The sequence below is a fragment of the Halichoeres trimaculatus genome, unplaced genomic scaffold (assembly GCF_033239565.1).
Source record: "Halichoeres trimaculatus isolate MK-OKI-2021-1 unplaced genomic scaffold, fHalTri1.1 fHalTri1_scaffold_22, whole genome shotgun sequence".
Taxonomy (NCBI): domain Eukaryota; kingdom Metazoa; phylum Chordata; class Actinopteri; order Labriformes; family Labridae; genus Halichoeres; species Halichoeres trimaculatus.
In genome coordinates this window covers 24084872-24103772 of record NW_027437200.1, presented here as the reverse complement: position 1 = coordinate 24103772, position 18901 = coordinate 24084872, and the positions used below count along the sequence as shown (strand labels likewise).

Here is an 18901-nt window from a genome sequence, read left to right as displayed (position 1 = left end):
TAGTTCACACATGTTTATTTGTTCCCATGTCCAGCAGCTGTCTAAATGTGCAGTGGATGTTTCTGATACCTTAAACATCAAAAACTAATCTCCTCTTTGTTGAGCAGACTCTTTTTGGATGCTGGATCTGTGTCCGTATTTGGTAAAGCTGTGCTCAGTTCCGTGTTTTGCTGAGAGATGATGAGATAAAAAGCTGAGTATAAGCTGCTCTGCTGTTGATCAATACCCGAAAGAGGAAGGTCGAAGCACCAGAGAGGAAGAAGAAGAAGAAGAAGGTAATTCAGCAGAAAATCTGAGTCCAGCTGTTTCCTCATCTTCACTCTCTGCAGTTCATGCTCGTCTCATCAGCTCCACCATGAAGATCCTGGCCGTGTCTGCTCTCCTCTGCGCCCTGATGGCTCTGACCACATCTTCTAGTCAGTATCTCACATACAGAAAGTGTTTAACTCGTATCAGTTTGGTGCAATAAGAGTAACCCCTCGATTTGATCTTCAGTGCAACCTGTTGCTGATGACGACATACTGGACTCCTTTGAGTTCCCTTGGGTTCCGATCGGTCGCCGCTATTTTTACTACGTAACTCGACCTCTGACGTGGCCTGAAGCTGAGGTACCAGATGATCTGTGAATGCTCCAGGGTTGGGTTACATCTGTTTGTGGGGAGAAACAAGTCTTCATGTTCCACCTTTGTGATTTTTTTCTTCTGTCCATTTTCACGCCAGAGCAACTGCAGGTCTCTGGGTGGACACCTGGCGTCGGTGGAATCACTTGAAGAGTACGATTTAATGAGAAGTCTGATACGAGGCTCCAAATCGGATCCACTCGTATGGCTGGGAGGCTGTGATAGATTCAAGGTATGTGTGTGATAACCACGGAAAAATGGTTCTGACCGGGCTTGGTTAGGTTATGGCATAAAAGAGACTCGGTTAGGTTTAGGGCATTAGAGAAAGGTGGTTAGGTTCAGGCTTGATATAAGACTTGTTAACGCTAAGGTGTTAAAAAATGATTCGGTTAGGTCTAGGAATTAGAGAACGTGTGGTCAGGTTTTTTGGGGTAAAAAAAAACAGACTTGGTCAAAAAAAAAGTCTGGGTTAGGAAAAGACTTGATTAGTTTTAGGACGCGGTTGCACTGACAAACCGTACCGTGCTGATTGCGCCATAAGACGTTTAAAAAAGGCTGGTTAGGTTTAGGAATAAAAAACTTAACAGGGTTAGGTGCAAGAAAAAGACTCAGTTTTGTTTATGTATAAAAAAAAGGCTCAGTTTAATTTATGACTAAAATAGGCCTGGTTAGCTTTAGGCTCAAAAAAGTCTTGGTTAGCGTAAACAAGCAAAACAATTCTTGGCTTGTTTTAATCTTTAAAAAAAGACTGGATAAGGTTTTTCAGTAAAAAAAAAAAAAAAAAAAAAGACTTGGCTATGTTCAGGCATAAAATAATACTGGTTTAATTTAGGCATAGAAATGTATAAGTATATATATATAGGTAAGGTTACGTTTAGTTTAGGGGTATCTAGTTGAAATTACTCCTTGGTTCAGTCAGTTTTGGACCACACATTTTTAATTTTCTAGCTTTTATTTAAAGGGTTGAGATTAATCCAGCAGTCTTTTAAGTAATCTACTGTTTCCCAGGAAGGAGAGTGGGAATGGATCGATGGATCCCCTTTCAATTTCACCTACTGGTGCCCAGCGGAGCCAAACAACAAGAGGAACGAGGACTGTCTGCAAATGAACTTTGGCAGTAAGTGAGACACCACTTTCTTTTCTTAAAGCTGTATGAACCATGAAAAGGAGGTTTTGAGCTGAATATCCTTCTCCCTTGTGTTCCTGATATTTTCAGATTGTAAGTGCTGGAATGATAAGGGCTGTGGACACCGTCTGACCTCTTACTGCATCAAGGCAAGTTAAATCCTGCTCCAAACCCAGACCCTGGGGCATGAAGAGGCTGCGCTGGATCTCTGTCTTCTCTGTCCTGTCGCTTTATAAAGATAAACGTGTAAAAAACAGACGCTGGTCTGTCTCTGAGGTCTGGAGTCCATGATGAAATCTGACTGGATGTCGAATGGAAGTAACATGTTCAAACTTTATTGTTTTACTGCTCTTTTTAATCTTCTGCAAAATTAAACACATTGAAAACATCTGTGACGTCATGTGTTTATTAAAACATCCTGAGATTTTCTTTGATGTCTACAAATCAGACAGATATCAGATCTCGTGTAGTGATAAACTTAAACCTCCCAGAGTTTCTGATATTTTATCAATTTACCTTCAGTTGCATTTATGTTCTAACAGTCTGGGGAGGCCAATCATGTTGTAAGGGAAGCTAGAGGCACCCTACCATCTCTTTAAAAGGACTGTTAGCCCCACCATGTGGAGAAATGTTTGTATTACAAGTTGGTAAGACATTTATTTTTCTGTTGAATGAAGCCTTTTCTGAGGCTGGTTGTGTCAGTGTAGCAACCAGAAGAAATAAAGCTTTAATTTTTGAAAAGCTACAAAACACAGAAATCCATGAAACGTATCAGATAAAGATTTATTGAAATACAAATTTGCAAATTTACACAAGGTTCCCACAATAGTTCATAAAAGACAAAACAAAAAAACAAAACAAAAAAACATATGTACACCAGGTTTCTTCTCTCTCTTTCTTGCAGCATTTTTAAACTTTGTTCATTTTACTTTGAAGGCTATGGCACCCCCCTCTATGTAGACACCTGTGTTCATCAATGCAGTGCACTTACTTGAATGGTAGTAGATGTAACAAAAAAAGCAATTTCCCCTAACAGGTCAATAAAGTCAACCATGGTTTCAGGGTGTGAAACACGCTCTCTTGGGGGGTGCCAAAGAGGTACGGGGGAGGCTCAAGCATTAAAAAGGAGCGTCAATGGCCCAGTGGTTTAGGTCCATGAGGTTCATCCTTGTGCGAGTGGCCCGGGTTTGGATCCAGCCTGTGGCCTCCTTCCCACATGTCAACCCCAGCCAAAAAAAAAAAGTCTGAATTCAGCAGTAAGCACTTTTTTACTGTCATGTCTGGAGTTAATGTTGTCACTGAATTCATGTGACTCTTATCCATTTTTACTAAAATGTGGGGGATCTTTCTCTGAATGTTCAAAAAGAATACTCAAATGTTCTGTGGTTAAAACCCAGAGAGAAGGATTCTTTTATTATCGTTCCTTTTATTAAAACAGGGGAGGCCCCGCTGACTTCGTGTTCTCTGAAGGGAGGCTCAGTGTTTTACACAACCCCTGGCATAAATGACTCTGATTCTGATTTGGGTAACTCTATAAAAGATTTGGGGTGGTTGAAATCTTTACTGTCTACCTTAAAGCTGCTTCCCTTCACATTCTTTGTCAGCTTGTAGGTGACAATGATACCTGTGTGCAAACAGAAGAAGAAGAAGAAATTAGTATAAAACATAACAGTGAAGGGGAAACAGTACAGAGGTTTGTCAACTTGCTAACTCTGTTTTGTTCCTGTGTTTGTCCGGAGATCCTTTATGTATCCATGGTTGCATTGCTTACATATTAGATCAGCTGTTAGCAGCATGTAGCATGTCGATGCTAACCAGTGCCAGGCCTGATGTTTCCCTGTGGGCTGAGGGGGTGAGGATGGCGTGCTGGTACTGCATTGTGAGCTTACCCCTAATCCACACATAAAGCGCGAATGTAGTGCACTTCACCGTACTTAGAAACCACTCTAGTCAATCATTGCATTCACACAGCAATCCCTCCATTATTTATTAAAACTATGTCACTGGCACAGGGTCAGAAGTCATCAGCAGGTCAGATCCAAAAGAAATCCTAAGTTGGGATGAAGGTGAAAACTTCATAAATCTCTACGACACAACACATTCTTTCTATAAGGACACCAACAGAAAGGAGAAGGCATGAACTAAAGCTGCTGAAGTTTGAGGAGGGCCAGGAGAGTTGACATGCTAATTAATCACCATGAAAGTACGTTGTCATGGGTGGGATTCCTGCAGGAACACGTGGTTCTCCTGAGAAACTTTGATTCATTATTCCATAGCTCCATGATCCTGTCTTTAGTGGTCCATCTGTGGTTTCTGATGGTCCAGCCTCTGGTTCTTCTTCTGCCTCTGTCTCAGTGATGGAGGTCTTTCTTTCTTTCTGCAGTCTGACCTGTCAGAGCTGCAGCTCAGAGTCTCCTCTTCACAGTAACTGAAACTGAGACTGGGACTCTATCACCTCTCAGAAACTGGTCTTCTGGTTCTGGTTTGGCTCTGTCAGATCTCTTCCTGTCAGAGTCTCCAGTCCCAGTGTGTGAGTAGCCACGTTTACATGGACCGAAATATTCTGCTTGCATTCAGTTTATTTGCTCAAACAGAAAGAATTTCACCTTAGTAAACACCTCATTCAGAAAGAAAAGCGCCAATCTGAATGGACATTTAATCGGTTTCACGGGGGGGGAATATTCCTTTCCCCAAACCGATTGAGGTATCATGTATCCACTCAGACGGAAAGTTGTCAGGGGACATTCTCTCAGAGCATGCTCAGATGTGACGTAAGACGCAACTAGAGACGTTCCTCAACTTTAAAAATGGCGGCGAGCAGTCAGCACTGGAGGAAAGTTTGTTTTTGATCCAAACTTTGAAAGAAATGAACATAATTTCAAGACTGGACGGATGAAAAACTCGCAATATGGAGTATTGTATATTTTTTAGAGTATACTTTTTCCGTTGCTAGGCGCTACCCAAGTAGCTGCCTGTTGCAGCAGCTCTCTCGTCTTTGTCCGTTTCTTGTAATTTTTTTGTCTCTTTTTCGTCATCTTTGTATTTGGAGTGGATCATCACTTTGTATGGTTCATTGTCGGTCACGGACACCAAACTTTTTGTGGCTTCGGCGGTATTTTTTACTACTTTTCTCCTGTGTTTGTCTGGAGATCCTACATGTAACCATGGCTGCATTGTTTACATGTGAAATTAGCTGTTAGCAGCCTGTAGCATGTCAATGCTAACTAGTGTAGGGCTTGATGATTTCCCTCGAGCTGAGGAGGAGGAGGTGAGGACGACGTGCTGGTTCTCGGATGTGAGCTGGGAGGTGACGACGTGGACCTGTCCTTCCATCCATCGTTGTTGGGAACGTGGGATCTAGCCCAGGGGGATGGATGAGCTAGCTGTGCTAATCCAGCGGCATCGTGCTGTTCACGGACGTGGCTGACGGAGCTGACATCGGACGCCGCGACACATCGGAGGAGCTTCACCTGCTGTGAGCAGACAGGATCCAGGAGACAGAGACTGAACAGACTGCTGGGGAGGCTCAGTCCTGGACCCTGTGGAGGTGGAGACTGGCTGGGCTGGAGAGTGGTGGACGAGTGGTGGACGAGATGTCGTCATCTATTTTCTTATGGACCTTTTTGCACTTTCTATACACTTTCTTACTTTTGTTTTCTTAAATGCTGCGGTGACTCCTGAATTTCCCCTCGGGGATAAATAAAGTATTTTCTATTCTATTCTATTGCAACACCGTGATAAACAAACTGTCGTCCTCCAGCTTTGATAAATCTTGTGATGTTTACGTTTTTCTGCGCATGCCCCATCGACTATTCTGTTTGATTACAGCAGCGCATGTAGACCAGAGATTGGAATATTCCTTTCCATACATACTATTGTTTTCAGAAAAGTCATTTAGAAAGATTCCATTCATAAAGGCAAAAAACTCCTCTTGTAACCGTGGCTACTGTCTCTGGATGCTGGAGGAAACTCTCCTTCCTGAGCTCACCTTGACTTTCTCTGACCTCATTTCTCTGGCCTTCACAGACCTCTTTCTGGAAACATCCTGATGCTCTGTCTCTGCCTGCATGAATCACCGTCTCCTGCTCATTTTTAGAGCGTTTCACGAATTTCTGCAGAAAGACCGATGCTCACCATGTAGGTCTGCTTCCACGTTACGTTACAGTTTTGGATAAATTTACCTTTTTTCTTCATCTCTGGAAGTTCATCACTTACTTTTGTACCATTTCAAGTTATTCATTGGACTTAAATTCAAAAATAAAATAAAAAGGTGAAAGTTGAGGTGTTTTGAAGCTTTTAAACCAGAAGTGTATTATTCTTAGGAATCACTTCTACAAATCACTGCTTCCACTAAAAGCTCCAAATGGGACTTGTTTTAAAATAGGAGGGAAAATAAACTACTCACTGATGATTACCACGATGAAGCTGACAAAAGGGCACCAAATGCAGTAGTGACAATTCTGAGAAGAGCAATTTGCTGTAATGACACAACACAACAGAAAAAGTGTTTAATTATGTTTTTAAATAAAGAGGAAAATTAAGCAGCACTTTTACTAACCTGGAAGGTAGAATGTAGTCTCTCTGGTCTTGTTGATCTTCTCCTGACAGACTCTACAGGTGAAGCTGTGGCTGTTTCTTTGAGTCACAGTCAGTCTGCTGCTGACACTGAAGAGACCATCAGGATGCCTGAATGTGTCTTTATTTTCAGCAGGGAGAGGATTTCCCTCACCGTCCAGCCACATCAGCTCAGGCTCTGGATACCAGCCTTCACATCTGCACTGCAGAGCCACATCCCCTGAATTGTTTTGAGAAATTCCAATGAAGGGTTCAGACACAGCACCTGACGAGAAGAGAAGACAGAAGAAAAACAGGTTGGTTATATCAAACAAATCACAACAGGTCACTGACACCAGAAACTCCCCAGGTTATGGCTACAGCGATTACTCGACAATCGAGAACGACAACAATAAAAAATCCTCAACGTGAAATTTCAATGGTGGACAGGTTATATTGGTTTTATTTTGTTGTCATGTGGTGAATTCAAAAACTAGGGGCTTGTACTCCTAGGCAGGATTAACCAATCCAAGATCTCTCTCCACTGCAGAGGAGACTACAGGGCCATTTTCATGACAACGTGAAAAAAATCTGTGTTTTCACAGAAACGCAGAGGGACTGAAAGCGCTGTAGTGAGCCCTGTAGGTGGTGCTATAACTGTCTTGTCCAGAAGCATCTTTTGGTAGATCTCCTCTGAAGCAGAGTTGATCATCTGGTGTGTTGGTGAATGCTCAGAGCAGAAGTGGAGCAACAGATCCTCATTTTGTTAAAGACAGTCACAGATTCAGCAGATTGAGCAAAACAAGCTCAACACGGGAGATCACCACCATCCCCTAAATGGTGATGGCCTCTAATGGCCCCTACTTTACCCTGGAGGAGCAGACTGAAGTCAAACACATCAGCAAAAGCCGGGAAGGAATACCCCGGAAAGAGATGAACCTGCGTCATAGGACGGCAAACCCAGGGTTATCCCTAAAGTTACCTCGATAAGAGAAAATCAGGCTTCGTAAACAGGCAAACCAGAGACAGATAGAGTGTGATTTGGCCTTCAGAGTCTTTTAGGGTCTCTGGATTAGCTGATAATGGACCATACGGGAGTAAAAAATTATTCAGTTTCTTTGTTGACTATCAGTCTGACTTACCAACAGAGAGCTGGACTGATGCTTCCGTTTGCATTGATTCAAGGATGCACCAGTATTCTCCTTCATCAGAGATTTTCACACTCCTGATCTCAAGACTGACTTTCCCATCCACCAGGTCTTTTTCAGAAAGTCGTGTGCGGCCACTGTAAGATGGATTCTGATTATCTTTCCTCAGTTTTCCATTTTTATGGAAATAGACATACTTGGGGTCCAAACCAGGTTTGGTCCAAACCACTGTCTCAGAGCTGGCACTCATGGAAGGGTGAAGCTGACACGTTAGAATGACATCATCTCCAGCCAGCGACTTGATTGGTTGTTCTGGACAAATCAGCTTTGTCTGAGCTGCAAAGAAAACAAAACAACAGATAGTGTTTACAATTAATAAAACAATAAATACACATAATGTGAAATTCTTACAACAATTAGGTTCAAATGAGATGGACAAGCTAACTGTATGAGCCAACAGTCAGACAGATCGTGGGGTATAAAGAAAGTTGTGGGTTTCAGGAAAGTAGCTTCATCAGGATATTCTACATGGTCCATACTATCTTGCGGCAACTTCTATTGATATTCCAATACCCTCACTCCATTGTAAACAAATTCTTGCAGGCCTTGATGAATACAATCTCTTTGAAAGTTCCAGTCCTGTCTGCCCTGCCCGAGGTCACCAATGATCTTTTGTTAGCCGCAGATCGATCATGATGATTAACGTCCTGTTAGGAAGACTTGACCACTGGGTGGAGCTATCCACCGTATAGTTTTAACATTAGTGCTCGTGTGTGGGGATCAATCATTCTTTTTCATTTTCAAAAATTAAATATGGTGTGCCACAGGAGTCTTTTCACAGTGCTCTATAAAAACAGCTTATCATAAAGCTTATGGTTGTGTATAAAAACAACTGTAGTGACTGAGTTTCTCTTCTTTCTGCAAGAGATTGTCAGTTTGTGTTTAAATTTTTAAGGAATTGAGCCACGGTTTTTGGAAATGTGTTTCAGAGAAAAAAATGTGAGGAAATTTGAAGAGGAATTACCTCCAAAAGATGGCAGAAGAAGAAATATCCAGGGGAGAGAAGTGATGAGAAGAGCTGCTACAGAGGAACACTTCATCCCGAGGCTGTCACTTGAAGGGGCATCCTTGACTTCTGAAACAAGCTGAAAAAATTATAAAAGTGGTGGCTTGTAAAAAAGTAGAGAAGTGCCATCAAGCAAATGTTACAGCTCATGATCATGTGATCGCGGCATGTAAACTCACTTGTACTAGGGAGAGCTAAGCTAGCAACAATGTTTTCAGTGTGTTTATCTACTTACAAAGGTCACAGGCTCACTATAAGGTGCCTTTGAGACTTCCCACTTCCCCCGAAGAAAAGCTGAGATTTTCCATTTAACTTTACGTGTATTGTAGTAGGTACATGTTTCATGTGTGTGTGCGCGCGCATGTGTGTGTGTATCCCTCTCTCTCTGTCATAACATTTACGGGTCTAGACCTGTAAATGTTTTTGTAAAGTGTCTTGAGATAACATTTGTTATGATTTGGCGCTATACAAATGAAGATTGATTGATTGATTTTATGACTTAACTGCAAGCAGGCAAAGTACACACAAACAGCAAAATATGTCAATTCAAAGCAAAATAAATAATTTGTAATTACATAGTGATCATGAAATACTTATTTTCAGAAAGCCATTTAGTCCCTTTCATAACACTACATTTTGGTTAGAGAGAAAAGTATTTAGATAGTGATGAAATTAGGTCAAATTATTTGTCTCTCTATAAAATCAGCGAGAATTAAACTTTCTTTTCTAAATAAAATCTAATAACAAAGATATCTGATCAAACTTTTAAGTAATACTATTTGCCCCTCATATGTTTATAAAGAGTTTGCTAACTTCTGAAAATAAATTGTTCATTTTCTTAGTACATGGGAAAAAAACAGGGTTGACACATTGTGAAAGGTCACTGGCATGGCAATGGCATTTCGCAATAAATTAGAAAGAATTTTAAAAAATGTCAAAGGTCCTATTTTGCATGTAGGAGGAAATTACCAGGTAAACAGACTGGTTTTGATCCACTCTACCTGCACACAACAAAACTGTGTTTTACTAATGTTGTTGTTGGACTATTCATTAGAGATACATGAGAATCCATTTTGATCAACACGACACAAGCAGCTGAAAAAGTAGGAAACAGCAGAGAATTGAATATAATCATTTTCATGGATGTCACAAACCATCTGCAAACTTGTTTAAAAAAGGGAAACTGCATTTTTGATGAGCAAAAGTGACACAATGATGTGAAGACTGAACAAGTGGTTTAGAGAGTTGTAATAGCTGTCGTAGTATGTGTAACGTTATCAGGATGTGGTCTTAACTATACAAATGTCCTTCCTGTTATGGAAGGTTTGCTAACAATGACAGGGTTGACATTTTTGGCTAATTTCAGCGTTTAATGAGCACATGGTGGACCTTCACTTCCCAACACGATTCAGTCAGCAAGTGGACTGTGTACTGTTTAACACATATTTTTGAAATTTGTGAAAGGGTTTTATATTAAGTGATATTTCACTGTGACAGAGTGGACATGCTAAGCTTGTCAACTTCTAACTACACATTTAATATGATAAAAAATTATGAAACATAAGTGCAAATAGTTACTCTGCAACTAGCTACTGTTTCAGCCTCCATTGAAGAAAGACAAAATGCTGGTTTTGATGTCAATGAAAACATCAGCCGGTTTCTTAAAAAGGCCGTTATCCCCAAAATGATCGGGTGGACAGCAATTTTAGGGACACATGCAAAATGTTCAATACTTTTATGAATAATAGAATGTACATGATCAAAATGAATTGTTTTATAAAATAACCTCTTGTGAAATTAAAACCATGTAAAAAAAAAATGTTAGATTTAGTATCATTAAACCACTTATTATACACACTGAAGTTAGCATGCCAAAATCATGTTCATCCAAAGAAAAAAAATGGTATAAAATGAAGGAGGCACATTTTAAGAGACACATTATTGTAATAAGACCTCAGAGTTTGATTATTCTGCTACATTTTCATGAGGAATGAGTGATTCTGTGTATGTATGTACATGTATCACACGTGAAAAAAAATGGAGGGAGGGAAGCGAGAGTGATTGTGACTGCCTTCCACATCGCGTTTATTCACACGTCCTTTTTGAAAATCTGCAGAAAATCAACCGTTTGCTCAATTCTGTTAAAAACAGATAATTCTACACTCTTTACTGCATCAAACAAGCCCTGAATGATCGATATTTGTCCTGTATTTAAATCTAAAGAATTCTTTGAAAATTTCCTTCCATCTTCCTGGTGTCATGTTTCAGCTTGGGGCTGCTCTGCACCAATCAGCAACAGTTTGTGTGTTCAGAGCATGTAAAACTGAGAATACTTCACTTTTCTTTGATCCAAGACTTGAAAAAAGTGTTTTGTACATAGTTCCTCACAGTTTTTAGCCTTTAGCCCTGGTTCTCCTGACCTCATAGAAGTATAGAAGTTCATATTGCAGAGAAAATTGAGTCCACATCGAGTAAAAATGTGACAGAAGCAAAAAAACGTCCTAAAAATCAAATCAGCTTATCTTAGGAGCAGGACTGTGTAGATTTTGTAAAGATAGAACCATAAAACTTTTTTCATGTGTTCCTTATGCCTCAGGGTACCTAAACATGTGTCGTATATATTCCCACCTTATTTTTAAATTGTTTTAATGTCTTTTAATGTCTTTTAATGCCCTGGAATCCAAATTCTTTATTTTGGGACCTTAAGCAGATATGAGATTAAAATGTGATTAATTAGATTAATTAATTACAAATCCTGTAATTAATTAGATTAATTTTTTTCATCGCCTGACAGCACTACTCTAAACACTGCGTCTCCACAGACTTATAAAACCGTAACTGTTTCCATCCTCATGTGCAGAATCGATGTTTGTTTTAAACACTCTGCCTGAAATCTAAACTAAAAATTTCCGTCAACAAGAATTCTGTGGCAAATACTTATTCAACCTATTTTTATCGGTTGTGCCTAACAAGCTTGACTGACTGATTGACTGAGTATTTTCTTGGAGGGGGGACTGAGACACATGGTGGGACGTCGCTTCAAAATGAACACACACGCGTATCGATCAAAACAGCTGTTTCTTTACGCAGAAGTGAAACATACTAACCCATAAAATACCGATATTTGACATTTAGTCATGATAAGTTAGTAAGCTTTTCCAACTCCTCCCGTCTGATAACAAAACGAACCTTTCAGTTTCACTTCTGTATAAACCAACGGCCCACAATCTGACTTTTGTCCGGGGTTTGAAGGCTTAAAGGATGAAAATTCAAACGTTATCAAAGCATTTAATGACTAAGATGACCGGCTGGAACACGGAAACAAAAAAAAGTTTGAAGTTAACAAAGTGAATATACGCTTGGATTACTCAACATTAATCAGTCACGTTTTTACTTAAAAAGTCTACTCTCACCTGTTTTATGAAGCGTGAACCCCCTTTTTAAAAAGCCAAAATAAAAAGTTAAAAAACCGTCGTCCACTGAAAGTACATGACTTGCTCTCTTCTGTTTAAAACTCTTCCTGTGCAGACGGTTTAGCTCCGCCCACTCGGGAGTCGGTTAGTTTCACTTTCTGTGTTTCAAAATAAAGTGCGCTTTGTTTAAAAAAAATCCCTGATGTATGAACCAACAAAAATGGGAAGTTTTTTTAAACTAATAATTTTATTTTATTGACGAATTTGAACATATAAGTAGAAGAACTTTCCAGAGGATAACAACTATTACAATTTACACAACAAGTTAAAACAAACCAATCACACTAAGTGGAGTGGTAAACAAAATAAATAAGTGAAATTACAAACAGATTTTAAAAAAATAAATATCATTAGATTTCATGCATACCACAATCTGGAGCAAGGACAAAATCATTCAACAAGGGCAAAAAATCAAAACAAACAGAAATTTGACAAATCAGCATAAATCTTCCTCGCAATCCTGCTAGAGTTCAGCATGTCTGAACCAGTCAGAAGAGGGTTTGCTTTTTTTCCACTTTCAACGATGACCATGGTATTTACACAAGAGTAAAATTACATCACCATGTCAGAGATCACAGGGTTAAGATTGTCCGTAAAAAGAGAACACTATAAGCATCAAAGGGTGGAATATTATTCATTTTAAGCAGCAACCAACTTTTAATATTGGCCCAAAATCTTTAAGACACAAGACAAGATACAAACAGATGACCTAGGGTCTTTTCAGAGTGGCTGCAAAAACACAAGGGTCCACATCAAAATTAACCTTTTTTTGAGAAACGCTGCAGTTGGAAAAATGTGATAAATTATTTTAAAATGGGTTTCTTTCACTTTAGAAGTAAGGTCTTATGCAGGTGGAACATGTCACGTACACGGGGAAAAAATATCCCAGCATTTCAAGCGCAGAAAAAGGTTAAAGTTGTGCACATAATTAGGCTGTTGTCCCATTTTAAAGTCCCTGTACTGTGAGGAGTTTGAAAGTGATCTTGAAGAAGTCTCCTCTAGATAGTTGTCTGATCCTGATCTAAATTAGATTATCAACAACAATATGGATATTTCTAAATGCTACTTCTTAGCTTCCTGATCGGGTCGAGCAGGGCCAGACTGATTTACGGCACGTCTAAGTCTCCATGACAACACCACGCCGGCTGATGAAGTTTATCAGAGAGAAATAAGATCCAAGTTTTTCTCTGCTGAAAATGATTTCTGTGATTAATCTTGTAGTGATGGTGGACACTGGAGCCTAACTGTCAGACAGAAAAAGGGCAGAAGAGCAGAAGAAAGAGAAACAGGAGAGAGATAGAGCACGAGCTAAAGGCTAACACAGGAGCTAAAGGCTAAAACACGAGCTAAGTCTTAAATGGAAGCTAGAGGTTAGAACACAGGATCAAGTCTTAAACACAGGCTAAAGACAAAAACATGAACTAAATGCTAAAATTAGAACGTGCAGGCTAAAAACAGGCTAAATTCTTAAACAAAAGCTATAGGTTAAAACACAGGTTTAAAGGAGAAAACATGACTTCAAGGCTAAAATATGTGCTAAAAGCTAAAACTTGGGTTATAGGCTAAAACACAAGCTAAAGGCTGAACAACAGGCTAAATGCACCAGCTAATTACTAAAACCCCTGGTTAATGTGTTTGTGCTAACGTTGCCTCCAACCCACAGTCAGCAGTTATTCTGCAGTGGTCTGTTCAAACTTGAGAGTCTATCAATAAAATGAAGAGCCAGGTTACGTTAGCTCTGCTTGGTGAGGTTGGAGTTGGTAGATGAGCTCTGGTAGGACAGAACCAGGATTCACTAACGTTACATGTTACAGACACGTCTCAGAGCACCGGGCTGTGAGTTGGGGGATTTTGCAACCCGGTACAAAAGCAGAGAAGCCCATAACAGAATCTAGGTGAGAATACTGAGCAATTTACAAACCTTTAAATCTTACAATATTATAAAGATCCTCTGTTCAGACACTGTTTGTTCCTCCAGCTGTTGTTAAAACACCAAACTGAGTGAACTTTCCCAGTGTCCTTAAACGCCTCACTGAGTGACGCTCTGAGCAGCAGTACAGGAACTCCAGAGTTTATGAATGAAGCTCTCAGCAGTCTGCTCAGTCTGTGTCTGCACACACACACGACATTTTCATGTTGTTTTATAAGAACAGGGACTAAATGATGTGTGAGCGAGTCTTCCTGGGAGCTGCTCTGCTGACTTGTTGGACAGGTACGTGTTTGAGTTCCTGTTGTTTATGTTTTACTCTGCTCTGTGAGAAATGGATGAGGTTTTTCCTGAAATCACTGTGAATTACTCTCTGTGGGGGAGTAGATGTTCCCATGTTGTGGTAAACATGTGCTAACCTGTACAGGTAGTTAATCTCATCGTGTGTGGGCTGATTTGATTTGATTGGATGAATGTAGACGTTGTTTGAGCTCTCATTTTTACACTTATCTTTCTATGTATACCAAAGCCAGACAAGGTCCAAGTTGGCCCAGATTCATTTACCACAACTTAAACCATAAGTACGCCTCTTGTTGTTGAGTAAGAGGTCAGTGGTTTATAGTACATGTGCTTTACTTCCTTATTTTACGAGTTGTATTTTGACCTAAGAAGAGTTGAGTCATTACTGACACGCTGTGACTCACATCAGTTTCACACTTTCACAGTCATGTCTGAGCAGGTCAGAGTGAGGAAGAGGATGATTGTTTAAACTGAGACAGCTGTTTGTTATTACCAGGGTCAGGATAGGTTAATGAGAATATTAACATCTATCAGTGTGACACAAGAAGCATCAAAGAATGTCCACTAGTGACTTCTAAACCCTGACTCGTGTCTTTTTAATTATATATTTTAGGTACATCCTTGGTGCAAGGTCTACCAGAACCGGTCCAGGCCTTCGTTGGCGGGAATATCATCCTACCCTGCAGTTTCAGAGTCCCCGCCCACGATGATCTTCCCTCAGTGGAGTGGTCCAAGGAGGGCCTGGAGCCAAACGTTGTCTTTCTTTACCGGCACGGCTGCGAGACTTACGAGATGAAAAATCCTGACTTTGAGTTCAGGACAAGCCTCATATCGACAGAACTGAAAAACAGAAACTTCTCTTTGAGGATCTCCAACGTGCGGCTGTCGGATGCAGGGACGTACAGATGCTTGATGCTGTCTGGGAAAGACCCATGGGTCTACACGGAGGTTGAGCTGTCTGTGGGTAGGTTTATCACTATCAGAAAACCTTTTGCCTTGTTCTGTCCCAGACCTGGAGTTCCCTCTCAGTGCTGCAAAAGCTACGCTAAGATGTTCTTGTTTCAAGCCTGATCATAACAGACCCTCTCTGTCTGCATAGATCCAGCACTGAGACGGATCAGATCTTTATTCAGGCCTTCGTCAAATTCAGCAAATCCAGTCCTGTTCAATCAAGTCTGAGTTTGATTCCATTTAGGACTCTTTCAAGACTTCATTGAGAACTGAACCCAGTCAGAGCTAGTTCAACCAAAGTCCAAAGCAGTCTGGTTTGTATCCGTACAGGTTGGATCAGTAAAGCCTGATCAGGAAGTGATGATCCGTTCCACCAATCAACAGACTGCTGTGTTTAGCTCCACCTTCTGGGGTTGAATGAGTACATCTGGCACCCCAACAGAAGGAGACCAAAAAGTGGGACGGTACGGGGCGGTTATTTGGGGACCTGTCCTGGTTTTAGTCAAAAGAAACGCCACAGAAAGGGGGCTCAAGTCTAAAACCAGTCTGGTCTAGTTTATTCAAGACCAAGTTGAATCAGGGAGGATCAATCCAGTTCTATTACCAATCTTAATCTAGTCCCTAAAGCTTGAGCCTGAACAGACCCAAACCATTCAAGCTTGGGTCTAATTGAGTCCGGCTCAGCCAAGCCATCTGAGCCATGTTTTTTTTTTTTTTTCAAATTTAGTCCAGCCTCTTTTACTCAGAACCAAATCATGTACGGTTCAGCTCATCAAGGTCTCAGGTGCATCTGGTTAGATCCACAGAGTCTCGAGTAATGTCCACACGTCACCGGGTATCTGGGAAACTCATATTTCTATACCTGAAGCCCTGTTGTCCACACCAAACCACAGCTTTTCATCACCAAAAACTAAAAACAAAGTGAAGATTTAGAAAACTCTGGTTTCACGAGAAACAGAGTTTGTGGTTCCGTAATGAAAGAGGTTCATTCTGATTGGATGGTACAGGTTTCATGTGTGAAAAAACACTGCCCCCTGTGGGTTTGGTACGCTTCAAGACGCACTTATCGGCAGATCCCCCCAGTGCGCGTGGACAAAAGTATTTTTAAAAACGGATGAGGGGGGATAATTGTTATTTGTGTTGTGAAATACTCGCCTACATGTGGAGAAGGCCTTGGGTTATTTGTTATTGTCATGTTCAAACGTTTCCCGTGCGCTACGTAATTACATTTCAGCATTTTTGCTCTGGATCCAAAAAACAAAGGAGTCAGTCCAAACAGCAGTGATACTGATACTTTAGCTGGCACAGAAAGTGAAATGGTTGTTATCAGTCTTTACAGTCACACTGGATGTAACAACTCACACCTTGTTCCGTTCTCTTCCCACCAGGAGCTGTTTCAGAGCCTAAACTCTCGTTCACGTCAGCTGACGGTGGAGGCGTGACTCTTCAGTGTGAGGCAACCTGCGGGCTGCCTGAACCTGAGATCACGTTTCTGGATAATGAAGGCAATTATCTCCCCGCTGATGAGCCGAGGAGGGCTCAGGAAGACAGTGGATGCTTCACCGTGTCAAGGAGACTGACACTTCAGGAAGCTACCACAAGGTTCAGGTTCATTTAGTGTCTTTGGGGCCTAGCGTGGTCTTGATGGTCCACATTTAGCTCTAAAACATCACTTTTTCTGCAGATTTAGAGAAATACTTGTCAAATATATTTGTCATACATAATATATAAATGTTGAATGTTATTAATAATTGTTATAAATGAATGTCCTGATTCTGAATATTTAGCTACATTTCTAAACATTTAGTTTTCATTCTAAATATTTAGCTTAGACTCAATATTTATCAAATATGTAGAAATCTTTTGCAAAGATTTCTACATATTTAGCTAACATGCAAATTCACACTCCTGCCCACAAGAAATACCAAAATGAAATTTTGAAGAAACGATCCAGCCAAGCGGATTTTGAGAAAGTCGGCTAAATCAGTCATTAGAAAACAAACATACCAAATACTGAGATGGGGGTGTTGAAGATCCTGTGGCCGACATCGAAGAAGTAGAGCTTGACTTTCTCAAACATTTATTTTTGTACTACCCGGCGGGCAGGAATGTGGATTTGCATAGTAGCAAAATATTTAGAAATCTTTGCTGAAGATTTCAAAACATTTGATAAATATTTAGTCTTAGCTAAATATTTTGAATGAAACTAAATGTGTAGAAACGTAGCTAAATATTTAGAACCAGGACATTTATTTATAAAATGTATAAATAACATTCAACATTTTTATATAACAATTTGACAAATATATTTCACAAATATTTCTCTGAATCTGCAGAAAAAGTGACATTTTAGAGCCAAATTTGGAGAATTGTTGTTGTTATTTGTAGTGTATGATGGGGCCCAACATCCCTGGTGCACCCCTGGTCTATGTATCTAAAAACTATCAAAAACTATGTCTCTGAATTAAAGATGGCAGTTTCTATGATGGGTAGTATATGTTTCATCACAGGGTCACCTGCAGAGTTCATCAGCCAGAGATCAACCAAACCAGAACCACAGAGACTCTGATACCAGGTATGCCGAAGCTTTAAGACCCCACGACCTTGCACTGTTAAGTGTTCGAGTATCAAACGTAAAACTGAAATTTTTCATAGTATTAAAGTAGTTTAGCATTAAGCAAAACAAACTGCTTGTGTTTGTGTCTTGTTATTTCAGCTGACTGCTTTAGCTCCAGTTTGCCGACCACGGGCTTGGCTGTTGGAGGAACCATCTCTGTCCTGTTGAACCTGTGTGGATTAGCTGTCCTAGTATGGAACAAGTTTCGCAAGTCTGGTGAGTGACTAAGACGTTTCTGTTTCTAAAAGTGTGTTTGAAAAACAGTCTGACAGAAAACTGTTAACTAGTTAAACATGTTGTAGTTACCTGTAATCGCCTCAAGATGGCAGAACATCCCACTCTGTGGCTCAGCTTTGACTTGATTCAATGAAAAACTCCTCTTCTTTCAGAGTCATAACAGTTTGGGCATCATTTTCTTTCTTTGACTTCTTGTTCATCAAATAAAACCTCACATGTCTCATTGCTGGCACCCTAAAGTCTGAGGAATGACGTGATTATTTACGCCTCTTACCTTCTTATGTTCACAGATGTCTACAAAGTGCCGGTGAGCAGGAAGTCGTCAAATGTAGGTCCATATGAGAATCAGTTGCTCCTCAGTGTCAGTGTCGACGAGGATCCCAACGGATCTTTGGAGAAGCCTCCAGGAGAGGAAGCCGACCTCGAGTCCAAGCCTCGGGACACCTTCCAGCAACCAGAAACCAACCCAAACACCCAGCAGGTCTCATTTCCTGGCAAACCAACCGGGAGGTCTACCCTAAAGCCTGGTCCTCGTGTCCCCAGAAGCCGCCTCTACAGTGACCCTGAAGTTATGAACCCTTCAGGGGTGTCCAGTTCCTCGCCAAAGAAAAGGGTCAGCTTCGACAGTCAGTTTACGAGTTCTTCGGTCACTCAGCACGGTCCAAACACTCTCAATCTGAAGCGCAGACATTCCTCGGTGCTTCCTTATCCCACCAGTAACCGTTTCCACCCCTCACCAGAGCTGCTAGAAGAGACTCTGACGTTTCTTTGATGAGAGGAGAGCACCGAGCTGAGCTCTGAGATGTAAAAGAGACAGAAATGAGTCCCAAAAACGACATCAACAAGCCTTTGGACACATATCACAGGGTGTTCAATCTGCAG

The 18901-nt window shown here is 40.6% G+C and overlaps 3 protein-coding genes across 5 annotated transcripts; 2 read left to right on the top strand and 1 right to left on the bottom strand.

Annotated features, from left to right (window-relative positions):
- The first annotated feature begins 231 nt into the window (after positions 1–231).
- LOC141784213 (type-2 ice-structuring protein-like) lies at positions 232–2120 on the top strand. The gene is made up of 5 exons (XM_074661964.1): positions 232–416; positions 496–608; positions 721–852; positions 1629–1737; positions 1837–2120. The coding sequence occupies exons 1-5, from the start codon at positions 356–358 to the stop codon at positions 1902–1904; spliced, it is 483 nt and encodes a 160-aa protein (XP_074518065.1). The 5' UTR covers positions 232–355; the 3' UTR covers positions 1905–2120.
- A 448-nt stretch (positions 2121–2568) lies between these two features.
- LOC141784205 (butyrophilin subfamily 1 member A1-like) lies at positions 2569–18901 on the bottom strand. Of its 3 annotated transcripts, none has more exons than XM_074661949.1 (6): positions 18294–18901; positions 8473–8593; positions 7443–7784; positions 6305–6586; positions 6152–6223; positions 2569–3370 (listed from the first exon to the last, which is right to left on the bottom strand). In XM_074661949.1, the coding sequence occupies exons 2-6, from the start codon at positions 8546–8548 to the stop codon at positions 3231–3233; spliced, it is 912 nt and encodes a 303-aa protein (XP_074518050.1). In that variant the 5' UTR covers positions 8549–8593; positions 18294–18901; the 3' UTR covers positions 2569–3230. The 3 variants fall into 3 exon arrangements, with proteins under 3 accessions (XP_074518050.1, XP_074518051.1, XP_074518049.1); XM_074661950.1 differs by lacking the exon at positions 18294–18901 and adding an exon at positions 18089–18167; XM_074661948.1 differs by lacking the exon at positions 18294–18901 and adding an exon at positions 11928–12065.
- Positions 14151–18791, top strand: LOC141811231 (butyrophilin subfamily 3 member A2-like). The gene is made up of 6 exons (XM_074699213.1): positions 14151–14199; positions 14828–15178; positions 16554–16767; positions 17676–17740; positions 17882–17998; positions 18310–18791. Exons 1-6 carry the CDS (start codon positions 14151–14153, stop codon positions 18789–18791), a joined length of 1278 nt encoding a protein of 425 aa, XP_074555314.1.

Excerpts from the sequence above, each read along its gene's own strand:
- LOC141784213 (XM_074661964.1), top strand. The coding sequence starts at position 356 with ATGAAGATCCTGGCCGTGTCTGCTCTCCTCTGCGCCCTGATGGCTCTG. Across the intron at positions 609-720 it reads TGACGTGGCCTGAAGCTGAG|AGCAACTGCAGGTCTCTGGG; the intron begins GTACCAGATGAT and ends TTTTCACGCCAG. Across the intron at positions 1,738-1,836 it reads TCTGCAAATGAACTTTGGCA|ATTGTAAGTGCTGGAATGAT; the intron begins GTAAGTGAGACA and ends TGATATTTTCAG.
- LOC141784205 (XM_074661949.1), bottom strand. The coding sequence starts at position 8,548 with ATGAAGTGTTCCTCTGTAGCAGCTCTTCTCATCACTTCTCTCCCCTGG. Across the intron at positions 7,785-8,472 it reads TCTTCTGCCATCTTTTGGAG|CTCAGACAAAGCTGATTTGT; the intron begins GTAATTCCTCTT and ends TTTTCTTTGCAG. Across the intron at positions 3,371-6,151 it reads CTTCATCGTGGTAATCATCA|GTATCATTGTCACCTACAAG; the intron begins GTGAGTAGTTTA and ends GTTTGCACACAG.
- LOC141811231 (XM_074699213.1), top strand. The coding sequence starts at position 14,151 with ATGTGTGAGCGAGTCTTCCTGGGAGCTGCTCTGCTGACTTGTTGGACA. Across the intron at positions 15,179-16,553 it reads GGAGGTTGAGCTGTCTGTGG|GAGCTGTTTCAGAGCCTAAA; the intron begins GTAGGTTTATCA and ends TCTTCCCACCAG. Across the intron at positions 16,768-17,675 it reads CTTCAGGAAGCTACCACAAG|GGTCACCTGCAGAGTTCATC; the intron begins GTTCAGGTTCAT and ends GTTTCATCACAG.